Genomic DNA, 18,267 nt, shown 5'->3' with positions numbered 1-18,267 from the left:
CTCTTATACAAACGGATAGATGCACCGTGTCTGCGTTGTCTGTGCTTTCATCAACGGGTAATGAAAAAGCCAGATCACCGCACGCCTCTTCGTCCAGCTGTGTCGTCAGACTTCCTGCCTGTTCCTTAACACGGTTTAGCCATGGTGTTTCTTGACAAACTGACATCTGCAAAAGTGTGTATTTGATGGGGGCACTCCTGCTCACACACCTTTAGCGTGCACTGCTTCAAAAATGCATCCTTTGGAAAGCACTTGGGAGCTCCTGCAATTTCTTCGGCCACAATCAAGCTAGCTATCACTGCTACATCATTTTTGCCTACAGCTCTGCTCATCATGTTCTGCTGTGACTGCAGTCTGCCTTGCAATTCTTGCACCAGTTGTTGTTTTTGAAGGCTAAATTTAGCATATTTAGTTCCGTGTTAGGTCTCAAAATGCTGACGTGCATTGCACTCCTTTATCACCAACACTGTCTCATAACATAAAAGACATACTGTTTATTCCCCTTGAAACACAAACACACATTTGCTTTCCCATCTATCATAAAGTTGCCTTTCTTCTGCATTGATCTTTCTGTTACTGGATGTTTTGGGATTCAGATTGTTCTACCAAAGATGGTATGGTGCACCACCGAAGTAAAAGACCAAGATACGCTTTAGGACCAGGTTAAATAATACTCAGGCCCTCTCACACAGGCTCAGCTTTCCATCAAACCTCCTTCCCCATATGGCAGAGATGGCCCTATGTTGGAGCGAAATAAGGACTCAGCAAAACAAGTTGATTCAATGTGAATCACGCTAAAGCCATTTATTACAGTAACAAGTCTCCTTATATACGTAACTATATTCTAATCACGCGACCACGCTCCAAGCATGGATTCGCTAAATGAGGATCATGGGCTGTCCATGCGCTGTAGTCTCACTGATGATATATCTGATGATTCACGCCACGCCAGGACCCCGGTGATTGTGGAACGCCCCTCTTTCTCACAGCAGATTCTGTTCTCAACTCCTCGAAGCGGCCTTGAGATTCCTTTGAGCCTGACTAATTCAGCAACAAATCTTTATCTATCAAAACCCCTCCACACTTCCCCCTTTCTTTTCCTGAATTAGTCAGGCCCCTTAAACCGCACGGTGCATCATTTTTGAAATATACTGCAACATAGAACATGTGATTAACAACATAATTACAATTACATCTACTGCAGTTAAACCTTACTTAATAAGATCAAACTACTACCTGCCTATTCTTAAAACCTTAATTCTACTATGACAACCTTATTAACACACTATTTTAATAGATTCAACATAACCAGACAAGTGAATACAATATATTCTCTTAAATTCCTAAAACATTTATAACTGCGCAGTTTATAGGGTAACATACTTAATACCATCAGTATATACCAATAACTGAATTAATATCTTAAAAGTTATCTTAACCTATTTAAAAGATCAATAGCTTAACCTTAATATCCCTTCTAAAACTTTATCAGTTGCTAAACTTAGATTACTATGGTGGAGACATCTCATCATTTTACCTTATCTATGCATTGACTATCTGATCATAATATCACCCTTTTGGATCTCCTGCTGATTGTTCAAATTGCCATTCTCCACAGAAGGTACACCACCTGCTTGCTAATAGGCTTCTAGACCACCAGGTCTGTGAGCATCGATAACACTGAATTAGGATCCATGGTTTACATCTGAAACAGCCCTCACAACTTATCTCCCTCCTGTCCATCTACATCCGTTGAATCTTTGTTGAATCCACTTCAATCCTCAGCCTGGCCTGTAATGACACAAACATAACCTTTTCCCCAGGTTATCAATTGATGAGGCCTTTTCCATTGACTAGTGATTTGACCATAACTAATGTAGGTTCTTTCTGATTTAGCATGGTTTTGGATCATATTTGCAAAGTATTTCATCACATACAATGCTTTTGACAATTGGTTTTGTGGTGTTTCCCCTACTTCCCCCCTTCTTTTTTAAAACAAACAAACAAACAAAGTTTCGGAACCAGATACGTGTGTCAGATCTTGACTACGTACTCGAAGTCACAAATCAACTTTAGAGGTTCCTCCTTAAAAAGCTCTAAGTAATTTAAAGCTGAGCCAAGTTCTGCTCATTAGGTTGAACCTTCAATAATTTTTACAGAATGATGCCAATCGTTATCTCCACACCAAACCACTACAGCTTTATGAGACTGCCCAGAACCACCACCAAAACTGTGCAAGTATGTAGGATCAGACCAGATACAAGTATGGCCTATGGCCTGATGTTAAAGACTTGCAGGTTCTGCAGCAATTTACATTTAGGCATGCCAAAAGCTGTGCTGTTAAAAAAACCAGCTAGTGCTATTTACAAAGACATAGATTACAAATAAAAAAAATCAGAATTCAATTTCACAAATGGTACATATATGACAAAAGGATCATGGCCTATTAAGACTTAAATTCATTCCCTGCATTTTCTTGATTAGAGTAACAATTGGTATATCAGTCTGTTAGCATTCTCACCATACTGTCCCACAATGGCCACAGATTGTTTCATAGACAAATCTGCAAGTCCAATCGAATGCAGACAGCCTGTAAAGTTGTCATAAATTTATTCCTCAATGTTTCCAACTCCATTTTGGCTGTCATATTTATTGGATATTGTTTTCCCTTACCGGATCGGAGTCCTGTCTCAGATTTCTCAGTGTAGTATTTGCTTTATCGAAACATTTACTGTTAATACTAGTGGAAACACAGCATTCAAAATTTCCTTGGAGATTTCTCACTTGCACAAGCAGATCTGAACCATCCAAGCAGCTTCTTGTAAGACATGCAACTAAACAGAATTCTCAGAAAACGTTATTTGAGCTTATAATTTACTTAACAAATCCTGACTCAAGAGAGGTATAGGACTTTTGGGCAAATACAAGAATTTATGTTTGGAACTTTGTTCCAAATCTGGCATTCCATTGGTCTCAAAAAACGGCCTTTCTTTCGTTGTGTCCCATGACCTCAAAAACTAGCATGGTGAATTTACTAAGAAGTCTCTTACAACTAATTACCATAGAATAAGTCTATTAACAAATTTTTGGTTTATTTTTCCAGTTTCATTAGAACTACAGGTCTGCTCAGGATGCCTTTAAACTTCACCCTCAGACTGTTCTATTCAGTATTACATCGCTGCAGTGGGGGGGGGAGAGAACCCCCCTGTCACTGCTTTAAAAACGGGCAGCTAGGCTTTTCCTTTCTTGCTGCAGTTTAGATATAACCAAGGTCACGCAGCTGGCATAGTGGCTGGTACGAAGTGGGAGGCTCTGGGAAACTTCTCAGTTACAACCTACACAGAGGCCTGGGATATTTTGCTCTTTTGTTTTCCCATTTCATTCCAACCATAATACACTCAGTAGCTCATCAATAGTTACATTCCTTAGCTCCATTTACCTTTTACAATTTACAGATGTCAAAAACCAGTATGATAAACATAAATCCATTATTCTATTGTCCTAGATCCAAATCAGTTCACATTCCAGCAACCTTTAAATACAACTTCATAACTTCATACAATACCCCCAGTTCACATCTATCATAGTATTTTAAGAATTCAAATGCTTTTCTAACAGTATAAGCGATTACTCTAATGTGTAAGGATTCATCCTAAGGGGGAGCAAGGTGGAATTTTGGCAGTGGAACCGGTTCCCATTTTGTAACTATCTCCCCAAACAAGATTCTTTTGGTACCAAATATGAATATGCAAACTAAAATACTGAGCTCAGATGTGAAAACCATATACCAAGTTCCAATATGCAGATGGATCACACACTTATTCAAGACAATATCTCAATTTTTGCATTGCACCTTTGAACCTCTTACTGCTCAGCCAGGTAGCGGTGCCGCTGGGTCTCCCTGACAAAATAGGCCAGTGTGCGCTGGAGCCCAACCGACACCTGCCCCCCCACCGCTGCAGCGAGCTGGACTGGGCAAGGCTTTTTTTAGTGTCTCATCTGGTGCGCAACAACTGTTATTCTAAAACCAGGGTTCTTTACTTGATGTGCATACAAAAAGGCCAAATTTAGTGCACCGAGATGAGAGACAGTCTGTCACAGATCTGCGCAAGTCTGGATATTGGAATAAAGCTGGTACGCTAGAAAAAACTATAACAGCTACTACACATAAAATCTTAACATCAGGTTCACGCAGTAAGGAACTAAATTACTCATGATCTTTTGTACTATCACAAAACGCACCTTTTGAGTCAACTGATTCTCATGCTTTAACAGTCTGTGAACTTATCATACCATATAGCAAAGACCTACCAAAATTGCAAGTGCTTAAACAGATACCCACAAAGAAAACAGGCTAATAAGGAAAACATTGTGCAGACTTCGGCAAGTTTACTGTGACCTGCATGTTATCAGTTAACTCTCTCTCAGCTGTCTGAAATGATTTAATGATCTCTGGTAAGGATTTATTTTGTCCTACTCTTCTCGCCCTAAAAACAACATTAATTGCAACAAGGTGTTATACTTCAAGATTCTATTCACCGGACACTTTTCCCAATCATTTAACTTATACAGCAGCCACCATTAATTACAATATTTTACAAGATCTTCTTTCCTCATATTTCCAAGTTCTTCCCTATGTTTTGAAACACCTCCCAATACCGATTTTTTATGAACACGACTGAAAACAGTCATTTCTGACCCCATGGAAAAGCACAGGGCTGCTTGCAGCGTCAGCGGGAAAAGTGGAGAGAAAGTTTTATGATGTACTTATACCACAAAGAAACAATTCTATCAACAACCAGTAAAACAATTAACTCACATTCCTGACAAGCTGCTTGATTTTCAGAGGCAATAAACAGGAGCACATTATATGTACTGTAAAACTCGCAAATAACATGTTGATAGCAAACATTAGCATTCTCTACTGCTAATTTCAACACCTGTGCTTCCTTAACTTCCAAGTTTTATACCCTGAGTCCCCAGGAGCACCCCCTTTCTCATCACGATTATCATGACCACATTGCCGAATGTCGGATTGACTTGCTGTTGGCTGATCTAATCTGTCACACAGTTCTGTTGTCCAGTTCTTATCCAGTGACTTCTTCTGTTCTCTCGTGGAAGTTAGAGGGTTAAAAGGCAGTAAAAGCAGATTGGTAAAACTGGTAAAAGGACTGATAACACACTTGTTTACGACTTTAGCATTCTCAGCTTTCACAGGTTCTTTGAGTAAGTTGTCTGACACCAATCCTCTGGACTTGCTGTTCTCACCAGGGTTAGATGATGGTACAGGAGGCTACCTGTTCGGCATTGTTCCTCCCCCCGCCCCAGACTGCTGAACCATCGGGGGTGCTGAAAGCACAGCAGGGGATGGAATAGGGAGGGTATCGCAGACACAAACTGGGTGAACTTCACAGCAACTTTCAGGATACTTATCAGGCTGCAACGCTGCAAATATTCCGGCAGCAGCAGACCGTTCAAGCTTCCATGTAGTTACTAATGATTTAGCTTCTTTATCTCCATTGCTGACTTTATCCCATAATTTCTGCTCTATACTGTCCCAAAGTTCAAGTTTAAGTTTTGAGTCACTAATGCTCCTAACAGTCTTTTCAGGTTTTAATTACTTCACTGTAGTATTTATCAGTTTGCAGATGGTTACAAGGCCGAGAATATATTTTTCACCGTGACTAATTGCCTTCCACAACACAGTTCCCATCTTTTTCCAAGTCTCTATTTGAAAAACTCCTGACAGGTCAGCAGGATACCCATTGCCTCTGCACCAAGTTAATAGTCTTTTGACGCTCTTCGCTGATTTATCATCATCTATAACCATATCCCATAGTATGTCTCCTAATTTTCTCCATTCCGACACATCAAAGAGCGAATCAGTATTCGAAAAACAACCTTTCACTCGACCTACTGCAACTAGACCAGCTAGATGCTTGATACACTCACCGCCCCCCCCCACCCCCGCTTTTCTACAAAGCGCTGTAATAAATCTTGGGCTACTTCTAAATCCATAGTTCCTTTATCCATATACTGATACCTGCCCTTAGGCAAAAGAAATCCTGATACCTGCCCTTAGGCAAAAAAAAAAAGTCCTGATACCTGCCCTTAGGCAAAAAAAAAGCACCTTACCCTATAATCCTTGGTACCTTGTAAACCTGGCACCACCTGCAGCCCTTGCCTTGTAGCCCACACAGACGGCGAACTCCTAAATTCAGTTCAGGTCCTCGGAGACGACACACCGACGCACGCAGTGTTCAGTCGCTCTTGACCCCCCGGTCGCTGCTTCCCGGTGCCCCTCTGCTTCAGCCGCTCCTTCGAGAGCCCCTGTTCGGGCGCCACTTGCGAGTTCGCGGCTGAGGAAAACATGCAGGCCGACTCAATGTGAGTGATAAAGCATGATTCAACTTTATTGCCCGAAATAGCACGCATTTATACCAAATACAATAATTATGCATACTTGTCTCTATCTAATAGGCTTAGCACTAAAAAGGTTACATTTACTTACTCCACCTACTTGGGTTTAGTTAACTATGCACATTCCGCATTCCTCTGACCCTTATCTCTTCAAGAACAGACCCCATTCCCCTGACCCTTATCTCTTCAAGAACAGTCCCTATTCCTCTGACCCTTATCTCTTCAAGGATATGCAGACCCTGCCTTAGTCAGTACTTTTCCATTTCCCCCTTCCCCACGGCATAATATTCAAGCTAACTAAGGCCTACTTATGTCAACTAAAATGGGCTCTGCTTGTACAGTTGCTCGGTGGACTCATATCCACGCTCCTTGAGCAAATCCCTGACAGGTGACCTGCACCACAGGGGAGATAGTGTCCCCTGGCATTTTCAGGAAATTTTCATTGGAAACCGTACTGCCTGTCTCTCACGACAGGACAGGAATGATACCAGTTCCGAGGAACATGAGGAGGTGTGTAGAGTCACGGGAAGTTGGTCCTCATACGTTCTCAAATGCTTCTTGAGTGGATCTTTGGTGGAACTGTGGGAAGATGACACTTCATTCCATTTTACTCCCCACTGGGAAGGTATGCCTTTAGGGCCACTGCCGTGCTCTGATAAAATGATGCTGCTAAAAGAACAAGAAGAAAGAAGCAATGCTGAATGTATAACTCCTGGAGAAAAATGTGAAATTATGTTGTCCCAGCTTTAAGCCACCTACCACACTGTATCATAAGATAATGCAAAACCAACAAAAGTAAAAAGAAGAGGAATAAAATTGTAGGGAACGTTTAACGCAGAACTGTTGTTTTTACAGAACTGAGTTCCTGGCGCCTGAGCCCAGCAGGGGGGAAGGACCGAGAGACATCGGAGCAGGAATCCATAATGTAAAACACAGTCTCTTCCCGGAATATATACTGATACCTGTATACATACTAATGCCTGTATTTACAAGTTAATTTAGGGGGAAGGGTATGGTATGCAAATTGAGGCAAGCGTCCGGATAGTCAGTAAACCCTGCAGTACCAACCAATGGGGAACAGGGAAGGGAAATTGCGGCTGGGATTTTGGAGGAATTTAAGCAGGAGCTTTTTGCCCTATTAGCTCTGTCTGTCTTTATGTAGAACACCCAGCCTTGCAAAATCGTTATTAAAAATGCTGCCTGGGCCTATCATATTTGCAAAAGCGTTATTTCCTACAGATCTGGGGGCTCGACCGGGAGAGACATCGTCATCTCGGGGGTCCCTATCGCCGAAGGACAGGAAGGGGTGCCCCATTGATTTCAACGGTCCTGTGGATCATCAGTGGGGACTCCAGGAGAGACCAACAGAAATCCTGAGGCTGTATTGGAAAAGGCGGATCCCTGCAATCCATAGGAGAAAGGGGAAAGGAAAAAGTGGTAGGCACAATACAAGCGACCAGGGAACTCTGTGCACAGAGCAAGGTAAGAAAGTAGACTTGGTGGTCGGGGCAATCTGAGAGGGGAGATGAGGCGGAAGGAGAAGCCTCGGGACTCAGAATGGGAAATGTGAAGGAAAAATGATTACGTTCCTCCATACAGTACTTTAGGGAGGGTGTTAAGCTATTGGGGAAACGTGTGACATACAAAAACGGAAGGATGAATAAAAAATGATAAAGCATGGTGTTTTCTCTGGACAAAAGAGCCCATAATAGAGCGGAAGGTATTCTGGCCAAAATACAGATCCGAAGACGACTGTCTGTGCCAGGATCTAAATTGGTACATATAAAAACTGTAGGGAGTTTAAATCTTCCTCCATACCAGGGTGGGTTCGTGTTCCTCCCTTGCTGCAGCATGTTTATGAGTGCAAAGTGTGTGGCCTGATCAGTGTAAAGTGCACACAAGAGGGGGTTCAAGTCTCTCTTGAGAATGGGAAAATATCCTTTAGACATAAACCATTGACCAAGTCTGAGACTAGGACTGGATCCAGCCGCACCTAAACTCCTCTCTGAAAGAGTCTGGAAAGCAAGGCGGTCCTTTCTGAACCTCGTGACTCAACGGGATGGGAAATAAAACTCGGCATAGAGAAGGGGACGCCCTTGGCCGAGGCATTGCAAAATTGGGAAAATATTAATGGAACAGCAAGATGATTGTCAAGAAAAGCCTGCAGTGACCTTATATTGAGAAGACTGGCAAATTGTAACTAAAAATCACCTAGAAAAGAGATGTCCTGGACAAATGAATTACTGGTATGTATAGGATGATTGGGAATATGACCACCATAAAGAGGAAGTTCAAAAACAGGTATAGAAACCTCGAGAGAGAATTTTAGCTACAGCTGTGAGGAATTTAACTGAGGTGCTTGCAGAGCTGGTCTCTGCAACACCCCGCGCTCTGCTCTCTGTATCACTGATAGAGGGAACTAACATTTTAAGGGTTAACTAAACATATAATGGGTGCCTACTAATGAACTAACACTTTAAGGCTTAGCCACACAATAAGTGCTTAGTTTAGAGCTTTATGTAAACTTATGTTAAGAAAAACAGAACCCAATCGAATGCCAAAATAAGTTTTACTGCACCTAACTGTAAACTTGAGGAGACAAGACAACCAAGATTTACAGCAAAAGGGGGCGCCAGTCTTGTTTTGGTCGACTTGGCAGCTTGGGTTCCAGTCAATTCAACATAATGAGCCAAAGGTACAAAGTTCACTGTGACGAAGCTGAAGGAGCCTTCATCCACAGACCCTCAAAGACCCCTCCTAAAAATCACCAAGTGACAGTGCGCAGGCGCAACAGGGGAGGGTCAGGGAGGAGACTATGGAAATGGGTATCTGAGACTCATTTTAATAAGAAGCGGGAAAGGTTATGAATATGTAGAGGTGTTCCTGGGGTCATTATAAATATGTAACACCTTACTGTACTTAAACACACCACATATTGTTAGAAGTTGCGCATGAATGGTGGAACAATCCCTCTTGCGCCCAACGTCGAAATAAACATACCTGCTTTGTAACTTTGAGTTGTAAACTTTTATGACTTTATAGGTTGTAAAGTTGGGCTTTACTCTGGGATTGCTAAAGTGATTTTGCAGCGCAGCCAGCAGCAGATGTGTGTGTGTATGTGTGTGTAGGGGAAGAAGTGTGGGTGGGGGGATGTACCTGTGAATGCCCTCCAGTGTTACATGGATGCACCATCACCCCTGGCACCTGGGGATTCGATTATGTGAGGAAATCGAACTCTTAAGTTAAGGGAAGACGGGGATCGATGTGCATCGTTATTTTTTAATTTTCTAATTTTGATTGGGAGGGGTTATAATCCATCCTGAGCTGACGTTATCCTGTTATTGAGAGAGCTGGTCTGTCCAGAAAGATCAATTAAATGAATGTGGAATTAACCCTATGGACAGTGGGAAACTGGACTGCCGGGTCAAAAGGTGATTGTAGTTGAGATTATGATAATCAACCAAATGGAGAAAATTGCCAAACAGTGGTTAAAAATCTGCTAAGAGCTTTCCATGTTTGAGGAGATAAGAGTAAATAGAACTGAAGTACAGGAACAGAAGCCAGAGGAGCACCCTAGTGCCGACAGGGGAAGATTTTGGGAAGGCTTTGTAATGAACTGGTAGCAAGTGTGTTTGTGGATCTAGGGAAGTGTTTCAGAGAGCGTGTGCCAGGCTGGCAGGAAGAAATTGCAAAAATTCTGCGTGTGGTCGTGTTTGTGTATGATGGTCGGGAAGAGAAGCGGAACGATGAAGGAGATTGATTTGTTAGCAGCAGCTTTAGCTAGGAATTTGCAAGTGAAAGATAAAGATTGAAAGGGAAAAAAACAGGGAGGATTTAAACCGAAGTCTAAAAGTGATAAAAGTGAGAGAATGAGAGACAATGGAATGGTATTGTTGTGGAAATCTGAGATATTTACCCCTAGAACAGCAACTGTTAAAAGTGACTAAAGGAAGAAAACTCAATACACTTTGGAGAATTAGAGGGGCTGAAAATATTTTTGGTGGTGGTGGTGTTTTTTTTTAAGTGGGAAATGTATTTAAATTGTAAAAGGGTATGTAAGTGGTAAAGTAGGAGGTCGTGACGTCGAGTTTTTACTAAAAATGGAAGCTACCCTATCCGTTTTAAATTTCTCCCTAAAAAGATCTTAGACCGAAGACACACTTGTAACAAATGGGGTAGCAGGGGAAAGGAGAGAGAATTATGAATAAACTCCTATTTGTGGGAGGAAATTAAACCCTGCTGCTTTCCTAAGGAGAGCTGACAATGGGCTGCACCTCTTCATAGATGGGTCTTCAAGGGTACTTCAGGGAAAAGACACAATGGGTGTGCCACCACTGAAGGTGGTGAGAAGGGAAATGGGAAGGTTGCCTAATAACGGGTCAGCTTAGACATGCGAGCTGTATGCTCTCCATCAGGCACTGTGAATGTTAAAAGGAAATGGTACCATCTGTAACGATTCTAGATATGCAGTTGGAGTAGTGCACACCTTTGGGAAAATCTGGGAAGAACGCGGTCATTCGACCATCGCATGTCCTGTACTATTACACGGGATACCGTGTATTAGAGTAATACCCCATTTCTGAACGAATGCCTGGACTGATTTGGACACAAAATGTAAACCATTGTCTGTTTCGATCTGATTAGGGACACCAAGCCACGCCATGGCTGTCAAACACTGTTGGATGGTTGCTTTGGAGTTGGCCTTAAGGTGCTGTGTAGTTACAATCATCCCGCTATATGTGTCCACGGTTACTGCTAGCCACACTCGAGGTCTCAGCAACTGACAGAGCGTAAAGTCCGACTGCCACACCTCGGAGGCTTTGAGACCTCTGGGGTTGACTCCACTGGACCACAGTGGTGCTTTTTGACAGTGGGGACACGTAGCTACTATGTGTTTTGCGTCAGCGGTCGAAATCCCACATCTCTTTGCTAGAGCCTTAGTTCCAATGTGGAGGGACTCGTGTAGCTGACAGGCATCTCTTAGTGTCCATAACCCTTTTGCAGCGGCGTTTGCTTTATCATTACTGATTTGGTAAAACCCTTTGATTGGGTCATGGCTGTTGACATGGATGACCGATATGGTTCCTTTTCGGGAGGAAAGATCTTCTTCTAGCATTAGAGCAGCTGTGGATGTTGACACGCCAGGCCCTGACATGGCCAAGCAAAGTTTGGCTACAAACATCGAATCGGTCACTATGTTGAGATGCTCCATTGGGAACAGTCCACACGCCAGTACCACGGCCGTCGCTTCTAATAGCTGGACTGAAAGCGTACTGTCGGTCATTTTAATGCGGTGCCATTCTTCTCCCGATTGCCATACCACTGCTGCGGTTGAGGTCACTGAAGATGCATCTGTGAAGACCGTTGGTCCCTGCTGGGGTCAGTCCATGATCTTCTGTGGAAGGTCGATGTTGGCAATTTTCAGCATTTGAGCCCAAGGGGGCTTGATAGCGTGATGGACTTCTCCGCGAAATCTGGCAAGGGCCACGGCCAGAGATGCCGACATCGCCACTGATTGCGTTAACAACTGTTTGCGCAAGGGTAAATATATCCTGGCAGGTTCGATACCTAGGTGCCTTAGGGCAAGTTTTCGGCCTTTCATGATGAGGTTGCCAAGGCACTCGACTCCTGGAGAGAATGAGTGTGACGGTTTTCCCAGGACTATCCACTGTATTGGTCGAGCTTTTTCATGGGGGCCCTGGGCTAGTGCCCCTACTCCCCCTCCTTCTGTGAAGTATACATACAGATCTAGTGGTTCGTGTGGGTTCCACCTGGCAAGCGTGCTTGATGATATTTGATGCTCGATAAAATCGAGAGAGTCCATTGCTTCTGTTGTCAGGGTCTTCTGCTCCCACAGGTTTTTTCCTTTTAAAAGATCATGCAGGGGAACCATGGTCTCGGGAGGAATCAGGACAATGTTACGGAGCCATTGTAAGGATCCCACTAATTGTTGCACATCATGAAGCGTGTTGGCACCCCGACGGATTTTTATCTGGGGAGGGGTTATGTAAGAACTTGTGATCCCCACTCCCAAAAAGCTTACACATGGTCCCTTTTTAATTTTTGCACTCGCGATTTCGAACCTGCTAGTTTTTAGGGTTTCTGAGACTGTTGATACCAGCTGGTCCACCTGACTCCCTGACGGCGCGGCGATCAGGATGCCGTCCATGTATTGAATGATTGTCACGGTCGGGTCACTGCGCCGAACCGGTGCCAGCGCCAGATCCACCGTGATCTGGCAGATGGTAGGCGAGTTGATCGTTCCTTGAGGCAGCACTTTCCACTGGAAGCGTAGGTTAGGACGTTGGCTGTTTGGAAACACGATAGAGAAAGCAAACCGCTCCTGTCTTCTTCATGCAAAGGTATTGAGAAAAAAATAGTCTTTAATATCAAGGATGGTGCAAGGTTGTCCCTTTGGTATCATAGAGTTCATGGGCAACAGCGTTTGAACAGGACCCGTTGGTTGAATTGTTTTGTTTACTTCACGTAGATCATGGAGGAGACGAAACCCTTCACCGGTTTGCTTGGGTATTACAAAGACAGGAGTGTTCCAGGGGCTGGTAGAAGGCTCTATGTGACCCCGCTGCAGTTCGCGGTCGACTAACTCGAGAAGAGCATCCATTCGAGGCTTTGACAGGGGCCACTGCTCGACCCACGCTGGGTTGGATGATTTTCACGTCAGTTTGATCGGTGGAAGCGGGTATGCGGCAGTGGCCCTCACGGTAAATTTGTCACCCTGGCTTTCAACAAGGCTAAAGCGTCCCTTCCCAACAGGGGTGGGACTCCTGGCACGACATACGGGAAGAGAGTAATGTTTTTTTCCTATCCCTTTTCTGTGTGAAGTGTGATTGCAACCAATTGAACACTCTTCCGAGCTTGGGTTAGTCCCCCAACTCCGCCCACCATAGGAGCATCTTCCAGTTCCCAACACGGAGGCCAGTTCATCTCAGGGATAACTGTAACGTCTGCTCCGGTATCGATCAAGAAGGGGACGCTAATGGTGGTGCTATTTGGGGTATTATAAAGGGAGCAGAACCCCCACACCACTGGCGAGCTATCACACTTTACAGCCAGAGCCACCCTGGGGTCTCGCCCCCAGGGGGTGGTGCTTGCTGTCCCTGAGATGAAGGCAGGTTTGGCTGGACAACTGGTTGTGCTGCAAAGTTGGTCACCTGTTGAGGAGGCAGTGGGTTTGAGGGAACTGGTTTTTGAGGCACCGGGTTTGGAAGCACCGAGTTCGGGAGTGCCGCGCTCCATGTGGGGTTGGCATAATTGGGCCGCCTCATATCCCAGGTGGGAGAGGGCTGTGCACAGCCCGGTTGCCCTCTCCCCCTCCCTTTTCCCTGGGTCTTAGATCTGCATTCCCTGGCAAAGTGCCCTCTCTTTCCACAGGCCCAGCACGGTCCTTTGGGTCAGTTCTGGTGTTGGGGGAGCGCTGTTGATGGATCCCCCAGCTGAGGGCAATTTGCTGTGATGTGGCCTGCCTGGCCACATTTAAAACATACCATCATGTTAGCTATTGCGGTGCAAACAGCTGCCTGGATCAGGGCTAGGTGCTCTTCTCTCACGACATGTTTGATTATGTCTGCGATGCTGGACCCCTTAATCTTCCTCCAATCCGTAAGAGGAATTTTTCCCCCTCGCGGTTCCGCTTTATTTCGGAAGGGGATATTTTTGCTTTTAATTCTCTTTGTCCCCATTTCCTCTTCCGAATATGAATCGGTATCTGAATCGGAGTCGGAACCCTTGTGGGTGGGCTGCTCTCTGCTTCAGTTCCACCCACCACCCTTGTGGGCGGGCTGTTCCCTCCCTCTTGGCTCGCCCCGCCTTCTGCTCGGGGAGGCGTCCACCCCCCAGTGGCACCGCTCCACATAGACGCCCCGATTGGCTCTCTGCCCCTTGTCCGCGCCTCCGCCGCCCCCAAAGTTCAGTCCTCTAGTGTTCACTTCCACGCGTTCGATCGCACCTGCACGGTCATTCTCCACATTCGCTACCAGCACTGGCTCCCCGTGCCCCCCAAGGACACCCTCGTCCCGTTCCTCCCCTGCGCGCTGGACGCCATCTTGGGGCGCATACGGCAGGGGTCTCGTCCCGACTCCCTCAGACTCTGATTTCTCAGCAGCACGCCTGGCTTCCTCGACTAAACCACCCCAAAAAGATTTAGCTCGCTCCTGTGCCTCGTTTTCGCCCTCTCGCTGATCTCTGGGCTCAGCAGGATCGTCCTTCTGTGGAGAGTGCAGGGTCTGCGTGGCTGCCCCGGGGGGGTCGCCCTCTCGCAGACCTTTAGGCTCTGCGGGACCGTCACTTTCTGGGGGGTGCATAGTCTGCGTAGCCGCCCCGACCCCCAGTTGTGGGGAGGCCAACAAACAAGCCTGTGCAGCCTTCCAGGTTTCCTGCGCTCGTCTAGCCTTCTGCAGAGCCTCTACAACTTTCCCCCACGACTTCAGGTTTTTCCCACTACCCGAGGACATCGTTTCCTCAGCAAGCGCTTTAGTGCACTTGTCCCACACCTCCGGGTGAAGAATTTCCACCGGTTGTTCAATAACCCCAATCTGTAAAAGCCTCGCAACTGCGAGAGTAAAATCTTTAGCCTTACAATCAATACCCCATTGTTTATGTAACTGAGATACGACCTTCACGAGGGCTTCCATCCTCCTCGCGGCTCTGGGGGCGTCCCCCCCGCCGGGCCGGTCCTGCCGCTGCGGCCGCTGTTCACCTGAGTCCAGGCGATTCTTCCCGGGTTTCGGCACCACGTGTTGCCTCTAAGGGGGGGCAATGGCGACCTGGTTCAGGAACAGCACGGCGACCAACCCCAGGTCGCTCGGTCCATCAGCTCGCAGACACCAATGTGGCGGACGGCAAATGGCATTTATTGCTAGGTAACACAGCATTATATACCTTGAGTTTACAACGTCACTTCCGTCTGCTTACCTCACGGTTCTACCTACCTAGGGAGGGGCTACTACCTTTCTACAGAAAGTAGAAACTTTCTACAGTGCGAGATCTTCCAGCCGCCAGACTCTAATTACCTACAGAGCAGACACATGATGTGAGTCAACACTTGGCTTTTTGGCTGGTGCTGCCACCAGGGTTGTGGCTTTCACGATGATGGGACACAGTGATGACTCTGACCTGGGAAGGGGAGATGGGACCCCTCCGAGTAGACAAGGCAAAGGAATGTTTGCCAACAGCCACCCGGCCTGTCGCCACCAGGCGGCATGTCCCGCCGTGTCTCGGTGCCCCCGAGCCCAGGACTCCATTTGCAGAGGACCCGAGTGGCCAGGGGTGGCGGGCAGGGCCAGGGGCCGCAAGGACACAGCGGTGCTCCCGGTGCCCGCCCCCCCGAGCCGAGCGGGGCGGAGCGGCAGGACTACACCTCCCGTGCTGCACCGGCGGCGGGCGGCCCTCCCGGGCTGACGCTGCCGGCGGCTCCCGGCGCCGCCTTTGTCCGTGCGGCGCTGGCGGCGCGGCCCCGGCGCAGGTAGGGGCGGCGGGCGGCGGGCCCGCGGCACGGGGATGGGCGCTGCTGGCCCGCGGGGTCCCGGCGGAGGGGACTCGGCCCCGACGGCCTCTCCCGTGCTCTCCCCTCCACCGGCCGCCCCCCAGCCCTGCCGGACCCCCCCGCACTCCCCTTAGGGCCCGGCTCCCCCCGGCGCTCCGGCCTTTCCCCGGCTCGCCCCGTGGCCCCCGTGCAACGCGGACACGCTGCTCCGTGTCCCAGCCGCCCGGGGCCCCCTGGATCCGGCCCTGGCGGCCCCGGCGCTGGGAAGTGCTGGGCTGGGGCCGGGCCGGGTGCTCAGACCCCCGAGACACCCCGCACATCTTCGTGCTGCCCTTGTCGGGCACCGGAGCAAGATTTGGGTACTCGGCAGCTTCCAAAACCCCCTTTTTCTTGTGGCTCTTTCTTCCCTTTACTGCAAGATGGCCAGGTCGGTGGACAACGTTCTTTGGGTCGGTCCTTTTCCCAGTAGCTGTGGAGGCTCGGGGTGCAGGGAAGGCAGCTGTGGGCAGGTGAGTGAACTTGTGCCCCTGATTTCTTCATGAAAATGTTGTGCTTGCAGGGACCATCTGTCCTGGCTGTGCTGGTGCGGCTGGTGACGGGACAGGCACTTCGAGTGGAATCCGGAGCATCCTGCCTCCCTGTTCCCGGGTCAATACTTGCACGGGCCTCCATCTCCCCGCCGAGAGCAGCGACGCGCCGGGCTCCAGGCTGCTGCGGCAAGGTGGGGGTCAGGCACGGCCCCGGCTCTGGGGACACCACGGGCTGGGATTGCCATGGGTGGTGCTGTGGTGCAGCAGTGGCAAAACGCCCCTGGGACCTGCTGCTGTGGGTCTGTGTGCCTGCGAAGTGTTTTGAGACCCGGTGCGGTGCAGGGTGCTCCCGTTCCTGCCCGCTGAGCCGCACCACGGGCAGGGGCAGGCAGGAGCGTGCCTGCTGCCAGGCCTCGGGCCAGCCCTTGAGTCACGGTGCTGTGTCCGGTCCTGGTGGGTGATCGCGTTTGTGGCGTGGGTGTGGGACAGGGCACAGTCCCTGCTGCTCTGGTGTGGATCCTCGATCTGGCATGAACAGGGGAAACCTGCCTGTAAGCCTGCCAGACCTGCCCCTCTCCTGTCACAGCTACTGGAGTGTCCCCCAACCCAGCAACGTGCTGAGAGAGCCCCCCATGCCCCAGTGACCCTACTGTGCCACCTGGCTGTGCCAACACTGCCCCTCTGCCCCCAGCCTTCCCTTTCACAGGATTCTCTGAGCTCTCCTGGTGTTCCCCTTGGAATGCCCAAGCCCCTGGTCCCAGTGGGGCTCTGCCTGACAGTAGTGAGGTTTTGGCAGAGGTGTATAGCAACCATGCGGTGGGGTGTGCTGAGCCGCGTGTGCTTCTTGCTGCAGATGTCGGTGACGTTTGAGGACGTGGCGCTCTACTTCTCCCCTGAGGAGTGGGCAAAGCTGTCGGGCTGTCAGCGGCAGCTCTACCGGGAGGTGATGCTGGAGAACTACCAGATGGTCGCCTCGCTGGGTGAGGACTCTCTGGTGATGTTGGGCTGGGGTTAAGTAAGAATTAATCTCTTCAAGTGAGCTGGAGCCATTGAAAGGGCTGTCCAAGAGTTGACGTGGTGGTTGCAATTGCAGGTTTTACTCTGCCAGGCAGCGTCCTGTGGAGAGTGTTCCTGAGAGAAAATGGGATGGGATGAAATAGCCCATTTGAGATGGAAGAGACTTACAGTGCTCATCTAGTCCAACTGTGTGACCACTTCAGGGCTGACCACAAGCTGCAGCATCTTGTTAAGGGCATTGTCCAAATGCCTCTCAAACAGGGACAGGCTTGGGGCATCGACTGCCTCTCCAGGCAGCCTGTTCCAGGATTTGACCACCCCCTCAGTACAGAAATGCTTCCTCACATCCAGTCTAAACCTCCCAGGCGCAGCTTTGAGCTGTTCCCAGGTGTCCTGTGTGCAGGAGAGTGGCCGAGGTGACGGGGGCGAGGCGAGAGGAGGCTGTAGGTGCAGGGATGTGGGGGCTGAAGCCGCAGCCTGGCAGGGACAGGAGAGAGGAGCGGGGTGGGGGGGATGCTGGGGCTGTGGGTGCGGGGGCCGGTGCTGCTGTCCTGGCAGTGCGGGAGAGGGGGCTTCTCTCTGTGCCCCGGACAGGCTGGGCCAACGTTAAGCCAGAGATCATCTGCAAGATAGAGCAAGAAGAGACACTGTGCATGCCAGAGTCCCCTTGGGAACGGCAGAGGCACGAGACACCTATGCCAGGTTGGTACCCAGGGTGGGGGGGGGGGGTCAAGGTTGCACTGTCCCCTTGCCCTGTTTGATCCATGCAACTGCAAGGGTGGGGGGCTGTCAGGGTGC

General features: G+C 48.3%; 4 protein-coding genes and 1 long non-coding RNA gene across 8 annotated transcripts in view; 3 read left to right on the top strand and 2 right to left on the bottom strand.

Annotated features, from left to right (window-relative positions):
• LOC110355742 (gastrula zinc finger protein XlCGF52.1-like) overlaps positions 1-18,267 on the bottom strand; it is a 163,636-nt gene that overhangs the window by 122,393 nt on the left and 22,976 nt on the right. The gene's annotated exons all lie outside the window — the stretch shown is intronic.
• LOC102091384 (zinc finger protein 773-like) overlaps positions 1-18,267 on the top strand; it is a 35,880-nt gene that overhangs the window by 7,429 nt on the left and 10,184 nt on the right. The gene's annotated exons all lie outside the window — the stretch shown is intronic.
• LOC135575281 (zinc finger protein 850-like) overlaps positions 1-18,267 on the top strand; it is a 57,228-nt gene that overhangs the window by 36,951 nt on the left and 2,010 nt on the right.
• Positions 779-16,027, bottom strand: LOC135578294 (uncharacterized). Of its 3 annotated transcripts, XR_010469774.1 has the most exons (3): positions 6,909-15,335; positions 6,106-6,359; positions 779-6,043 (listed from the first exon to the last, which is right to left on the bottom strand). It is a non-coding gene; the product is annotated as an uncharacterized LOC135578294 (long non-coding RNA). The 3 variants fall into 3 exon arrangements; XR_010469772.1 differs by having other exon boundaries at positions 779-6,359; positions 6,909-16,027; XR_010469773.1 differs by having other exon boundaries at positions 779-6,344; positions 6,909-16,027.
• On the top strand, positions 15,510-17,976 carry LOC110355705 (zinc finger protein 28 homolog). The gene is made up of 4 exons (XM_065049734.1): positions 15,510-15,901; positions 16,482-16,643; positions 17,306-17,432; positions 17,546-17,976. The coding sequence occupies exons 1-4, from the start codon at positions 15,542-15,544 to the stop codon at positions 17,605-17,607; spliced, it is 711 nt and encodes a 236-aa protein (XP_064905806.1). The 5' UTR covers positions 15,510-15,541; the 3' UTR covers positions 17,608-17,976.

This window comes from Columba livia, chromosome 1 (genome assembly GCF_036013475.1).
Source record: "Columba livia isolate bColLiv1 breed racing homer chromosome 1, bColLiv1.pat.W.v2, whole genome shotgun sequence".
NCBI classification, from domain to species: Eukaryota; Metazoa; Chordata; class Aves; order Columbiformes; family Columbidae; genus Columba; species Columba livia.
The sequence above is the reverse complement of the archived record's forward strand: the minus strand, read 5'-3'. Positions and strand labels throughout refer to the sequence as shown.

Bases quoted from the DNA above. Each gene is read 5' to 3' on its own strand.
- LOC110355705 (XM_065049734.1), top strand. From the start codon at position 15,542: ATGACTCTGACCTGGGAAGGGGAGATGGGACCCCTCCGAGTAGACAAG. The intron at 16,644-17,305 runs GTGGGGGTCAGG...TTCTTGCTGCAG, and splicing joins CTCCAGGCTGCTGCGGCAAG to ATGTCGGTGACGTTTGAGGA. The intron at 17,433-17,545 runs GTGAGGACTCTC...TTGCAATTGCAG, and splicing joins CCAGATGGTCGCCTCGCTGG to GTTTTACTCTGCCAGGCAGC.